The sequence below is a fragment of the Etheostoma cragini genome, chromosome 6 (assembly GCF_013103735.1).
Source record: "Etheostoma cragini isolate CJK2018 chromosome 6, CSU_Ecrag_1.0, whole genome shotgun sequence".
NCBI classification, from domain to species: Eukaryota; Metazoa; Chordata; class Actinopteri; order Perciformes; family Percidae; genus Etheostoma; species Etheostoma cragini.
The window spans coordinates 21,378,830-21,385,121 of record NC_048412.1 but is presented as its reverse complement, the minus strand read 5'-3'; the positions used below and the strand labels follow the sequence as shown (position 1 = coordinate 21,385,121).

The following is a 6,292-nucleotide window of genomic DNA, read 5'->3' as shown; positions in this document are numbered from 1 at the left end:
AATGTGAAGTCATATAATCTGCACAAATCTGGTTGAAAAATGCCAAACCAGTGCAGAAACAGTGAGGAGTACTGATTTTGTGACTGTTTATTTACCATTATGCATCATTGTTGTAGACATAGCTAAGTGCTTTATTAGTTTTATAAATTATTAAACAGGAATGTTTGCAGCTGATGTAAAAATGTTAGTTCTGAATTGCATGGCCAAAGGTGCAAAAAAGTAGACATGTTCAACCCATAAAGAGAAACGCAGTAGTTTTCTGCAACATGCAGACTATAGTGGAAAATACAATGGTTGCCAAACTTGCTTTGGGCAGATAAAACTAATATAAAACACATCTAATTAAAAGTCATATATTCCGGTACAAATAGTAGAAGTTGTATACATTTGAAGACACCTTTTTGGGACATTTTATTTCCATTAACTTCAAATCACCTTCAAGTCAAAAGCAAATAACATTGCATAATGGTAACATGAAAAATTAAGTTATTTATCCGAATGCCACATTTTGAAGGTGAAAATTGAAATATGTTGGTTAAGACAAGCATTTAGAATCAGATGTTGTAATATAAAGAATATTGTCTTTTATCTGGTCTAAACAGCTCTTGTCTTGGATGCCTCTGTGTCAGTAGAGGCTAAACTTTGCTTCATCTTCAGTCTTTGCTCTGCTTTCTGCTTCTGGACTTCCTTGAAGACCTGCAAAGAGACACGCATGCCAAAGTGTCAGTGGAGGCACAAAATAATACCAGCAACATACATGTTAATCAGTTAGATGAGTGTACACATCCCACCTACAGAAAGCTTGAGTGACGCAATATGCACTTTGGTTTGTTAAGGGTGTAAGGTCTAGATTCAATAGGTCTAGAATTGATACCTTTATTATGCACTGCAAATGAAAATAACACAGAAAAATGAGATCATTTGTTTGCTACCTTAATACAGAAGGCCTTCTTGGCCAGCCAGCGGCGAGTGGCCCGTCTGTAGTACTCAGGAGGGAAGGTGTACGTGATGCCTAGCTGCTCGCACACTTTCTCAAAAGTGTCGTAGCTAACCAACCTCAGGTTTTTCAAAAGCTTTTTCCTTCGGTCCATGGCCATGAGCATCTGCCTCTTGTTAGCTTTGTCCTGGAATGAAATAACACATTACAGAATGGGGTTGAGTAGATGTGATACAAATTTGAGGCACCAATTGAGGCTTAGTTTATACACTCATCAGATAATGGGGAGATACACAATTACAAATGCAACTGAGAAGCAGTTCAATGGTTACTACTTCTGTTCCCCTCCTGTGTCAATTTCAACAGCAATTGTTAACGTAAGTTGTAACGTGGAAATTTCCAACCATGACCGTGCTAGATATGTTCTTATTTAATGTGTGGGAGTACACAGGATATCCTGTAGCACACGCATGTCGCACACTAGAGGAAGGCAGAGAGGAAATGTGGAGAGACACATTAATACAAACAGTTCTAGCGGTGTAAGTCAAGTGACCGATGATGAGATACGTCATCTAAGACAAGCCTTCCTGTTTAGCTTGCGAGAGAGTAAGGATGCTAAGATGATGCTGATTCTACTCCTTCACTCACCTTGTGATGTTTTTGCAAGTGCTCCTGATAGTTTCGGATTCTCGCAGTCAAAATAGCCACTGAGGGAAAAGACATTCAAAGGGGGACTGAATCAGTGTACAGTTAAAACATGCAATACACTATGTAAGCATTTCAGTGAAAACGCTATGTACAACATTGAAGAAACACTACTCACCCTGGACTCCAACTGAGCTGCGGTCATTCTCATCCTTCTGGACTTTGGCAATCAGCTGTTCTTTTTTCAGCTGTAGCTTTTCCCTCTGAAGACATGAACACAGATTATTAAACTACCCATTTAGGAGTCTGCTTTCTGACAGTGGCATGTCGGTGTACTTTTCAAGAAGCATAATCATTATCATCAAACACATCGTAGAACAAGAAAGCAGAGTAAAACATGACGAGGCGATCCTAGCACTCACATGACTGGCCAACTCCAGTGACAGAAGTCTTTTGACAAGATCATCGGTCCTATTGACAGAAAATACACAAGTGTTAGAAGAAATATAACAATAATAAATATATGAATGCAGATTTATAAGGAATTGTGAATATACATTTTATTTGTACTCATTTCCTGCAAGTTACGGTCTAAATGTATGTTTACGTTTGAGCGAGGGGCACAGCAGTGTAGTCCAGCTTCAGCATTGTTGGAGGAAGATCACTGAGTTGGCTCTCAGGGCCTGGAAGAAGACAAGCGTTTGGGTGAAAAGTGAGCATTTCAAAATGTTAAAACCTGACGTGCAGTCTCATACCTGTCTTTTTTTTCTTTGCAGCCCGGGCATAATGTCTCACTGGCACTGAGACAGCAAAGCTACCTGCAGCTGAGAAAGAAAGAAAGAAAGAAAGAAAGAAAGAAAGAAAGAAAGAAAGAAAGTGGAGAGGATAATGAATACACCAAAATTAAAACAACCTAGACAAAGTGATAGCTACTTTGAGCTCAGAAGCGGCACAACAGTTGGGGCCTGAAGAATAGGTGAATCGCTATCAAAACTTGTGGTCCAATGATGCAAGACCAAAAGGAAAACATGACGTATGCCAGACAGTATAATAGCCAAGAAACATAGGCAAATACATAGGTCATTTACAGGACCTGGACCACAGAGGCCTACATTCAAAGCTGATACTGGCCTTTTGAAGATTGTCCACCTCCCACACCACCAAAGAACCTAGACTAAATGGTACATCGTTGTAAGTAGATTCATTAATTTAACTCTGATCAGATGTAAGATCTGAGTGATGCTTTTGTCACGCCTGCATTTGAAGAAAACTGTTTGCTAGTGACATGAGGATTTTTTATTTGCAGCATGCCCCTTAGCATGAATAGGCTTAACGCTTAACATGCCGCCTGTTGCTGCATGTTAAGCATTTCTATTCTGTTTGTGTTGTGTGAGAGTAAAGCCACAGGATGATGATGCAACTGATGCACAAGTTTAAGATGCATGATTTGAAGAACGCAACTGAGATAATCAGTGCAACACAACTGTCCCACAGACAAGATAAAACACAACTATGCACATTTCAGAAGGTTAGAGGAAAGCGGTTTTCACTATCAATATCATCAAAACACCAAACTATGTCATTTCCTCAAAACACTGGTGCTTTATCCCTACAGAAAGCCAGCCACATGTACAACTAACATGACGGTGCAATGCAGCTGCTCTGGTTTCTCAGTGCTCGTAGCATATTGGAACAATTTACAAAAGATTTTCATGGCAGTAAACATTATTTAAATTAGCAAAGAATGAGATTAACTACTTTCAAGCCACTTTCTATTTCTTACGTCATGTCAGTGATTTCATTTCTGTCACAGTATTGCTAATGTTTTTTTCCCTTTTAGAGTACTAACCATCTACCCAACCAAATGATTTATGTTGTTGGGTTAAAAACTATTTATTTATTGACATGTCATCAAGTTGAGGAGTGATCTGTGAAAAAGAGGACAACTTGTTGATGGGGGGGGGGGCTGTTAATCTAGGTGTGGTACATCTGCGACTGTCAGCGAGCCTAAATTAGAATGCAAGTGTGAAAACAAGTTGTCAAATTCTAATAAGAATGCAGGGGAAATGAAAATTGAGCTGCTAGATATGATCATGATGAAGCAAGATGGGTCATCAGATTAAATAGACAGCCATATACACATACACATAAACACTTTGGGTTAAGATTAATTGTCGAACTATTTAAAACCGCATATGTCCTTACATATTTAAACACTTTTGTTAGTTATTGCTGCTGTGGCACCACCATCAGAACTGTAAACCCACAAAGCCAGTTGAGAAAGTTAAACATAGTACTGGATCTATATGCAAGGTCTGGTGAATATCCATGCATTGGAAGGCAGATTTCATGGTAGGAAGAAAATTAAATAGATGAAGAATATCTGCAAATCCAAGAGGGACAGGTGTATCACACTGCCCGCTCCCTCAATGTTAAACAATCATTTGGTGCCCCCCCCTGCAGTAACTCTGAGGACCCCCTGTTATAGATCTTAGACCTAACTCATTTGAAAGTTAGATCTGAAGGTTACCTTTAGTGAATCCACTTCCCTTGTTACTATTCTAATTCTTTTTTAGAATAGCTTTGGTTTTGCATTTTGTAAAGCACTTTGAATTGCCTTGTTACTGAAATTTGCTATTCAAAAAAACTGCCTTGTCTTACCATGCTACATCAAGATATTTCTAATACTTAGTCTACCTACCCTCACCAGTATAAATGAAAGTTGACTAAATATTACACCTATTTTGGCTACATCACCACAATACTTTATTAAGAATGGTTTGACACATATTGTGCATTTGAAAAACAATGCGGCCCCCCTGTGATTTTGATATTGCACTAGTCCATATTAGGGTTTTGATGAGAGTGCAATTAATTGTGTACGATATGAAGACAACGTCAAATTGGGACTATTTTGACTAATATTGGGATTGCGATATGATTCACAATATTGAAAGAAATGGTACATTTTTTGATCATCATTCTCATTTTCATTAAAACACAAGTAAAAATGTAGGCTGCTGTCATGTAGTGTGATTGTCGCGAGAATCTGTAGGATAGGTTTTGTAATATGAGACTAGATATCATCTTAGATTTGGGATATTGGGATATTGTAATATGGCATTAGTGTTTGTCTTTTCCTGGTTTTCTCGGCTGCATTACATTAAAGTGATGTCATTTTCTGATCTTACCAGACTGTTGTAACTGTTCTATTATTTGCCTTTACCCACTTAGTCATTATAGCCACATCACTGGTTATTGTTTATCAAAAATCTCACGGTGTAAATATTTTGTGAAAGCACCAATAGTCAACACTACAATATCGTTGTGGTATCAACATCAAGGTATTTGGTCAAAAATATCAGATATCAAATATTAGATTTTCTCCATATTACCCAGCCCTACCAAGGACGTCTCTGCAGCACCACATTACTTCATTCAAAATCGTTAGACACATATTTGGCCTTTAAAAAATATTACCCCCTACCCCCCCGTGCGTTTTGGATATTGCACTAGTCCATATTGCGATTTCAATAAAATTGCTTTTAATTGTGCAGCCCTATTAGCATGCTAACGTTAGCCTAGCCTACTCTTTATCGATGTTCTAGCTAGCTAGGTAACTGTTTTCGATAGACGGACAGCGTTCGGCACTGTAAACAGACAAGTTTAATTAAATGCATTAGCCAGCGGTCTTCTAAACATATCTAATGAGCTCCTTTAGGTTCTTCCTAACGTTTACACTTACCACAGCTGACTCTCGGTCCTGACCGTAAAGCCGAGCTGCATGTCCAGGCTTTCACTGACAGAGCAGAGCACAGGCCGCCGCTTTCTCGCAAAACACCAACTGACGTTTTCAGAACAGTTCGCAGTGCTATGCTTGTGAACATGTTTGTCAGGATAACTTAAAGGTAGATAATAAACTCCCCAGAAATGATAATAATAACTGGTAATCACACTCGACCCCTATGTGAGGCTCGCCATTTTGACTAGACCAAACTAGCTGAGTGATGATTGGGGGTTCTTTTTTGCCTAGGCTATGCTAACAATCTTAGAACACATCGATAGGACAAAATGAAATGACAAATGAAAAACAAAAGTTAACCGAGCTTTGGAGTCTTTTTGTTCATGAGTATTTTCCAAAGTGAGGCCATATGAGAGAACTCCTCTCAGATGAGTCTGCTGCCTGCCAGGAGTAACATGCATGTTGCTACACTATGTGTGGAATAATGTAATGAAAAGAAGAGCAAGCAAAGTGCATACACTGTTAGGGAAACCGTCATGCGGGGTCAGCACAGTGTCCAAATAATATAAAGGAAATGAAAGTGAATAAGGTCAGGCAAGTAAAGGAATTGTCATATGCTAAAGCACTTTATGGCTATAGCAGATGACAACTTTTCTGACCTCATTCATTTTCATTTCCTTTGGATGCCGTGCTGACCTTCCATGGTAATTTCCCATGGATACAGTAGTTTCCCTCACAGGACAAAAAGGAAATTGTGCCAAGTAGTAAATAGATGTAGCTGATCAGAGAATCTGCATGGACAAAAAAAGGGATAGAGGCATCAGTTTCCATTGTTTCAATAGTCCTTTCAGGGAAAATCAGAAAGAAACAAAATGGTGCACAACTCTGCCAGGAGATTTCCTAACAGTGTGGACATATCTGGTGAAGACCAGATACTACACCAATGCGGGGGGGGGGGGGGGGGGGGG

The 6,292-nt window shown here is 39.1% G+C and overlaps 1 protein-coding gene across 1 annotated transcript; it reads right to left on the bottom strand.

Annotated features, from left to right (window-relative positions):
- Positions 1-382: 382 nt before the first annotated feature.
- Positions 383-5,592, bottom strand: mrps15 (mitochondrial ribosomal protein S15). The gene is made up of 8 exons (XM_034873923.1): positions 5,328-5,592; positions 2,338-2,406; positions 2,190-2,265; positions 2,005-2,053; positions 1,761-1,845; positions 1,586-1,644; positions 933-1,124; positions 383-696 (listed from the first exon to the last, which is right to left on the bottom strand). The coding sequence occupies exons 1-8, from the start codon at positions 5,467-5,469 to the stop codon at positions 595-597; spliced, it is 774 nt and encodes a 257-aa protein (XP_034729814.1). The 5' UTR covers positions 5,470-5,592; the 3' UTR covers positions 383-594.
- Positions 5,593-6,292: the final 700 nt, after the last annotated feature.

What these genes read in the sequence shown, in the direction of transcription:
- mrps15 (XM_034873923.1), bottom strand. Translation starts at nt 5,469, where the DNA reads ATGTTCACAAGCATAGCACTGCGAACTGTTCTGAAAACGTCAGTTGGT. An exon ending in ACTTGCAAAAACATCACAAG is followed by an intron (nt 1,125 to 1,585) that starts GTGAGTGAAGGA and finishes ATTTCATTCCAG; the next exon opens with GACAAAGCTAACAAGAGGCA. An exon ending in AGAAGGCCTTCTGTATTAAG is followed by an intron (nt 697 to 932) that starts GTAGCAAACAAA and finishes GTCTCTTTGCAG; the next exon opens with GTCTTCAAGGAAGTCCAGAA.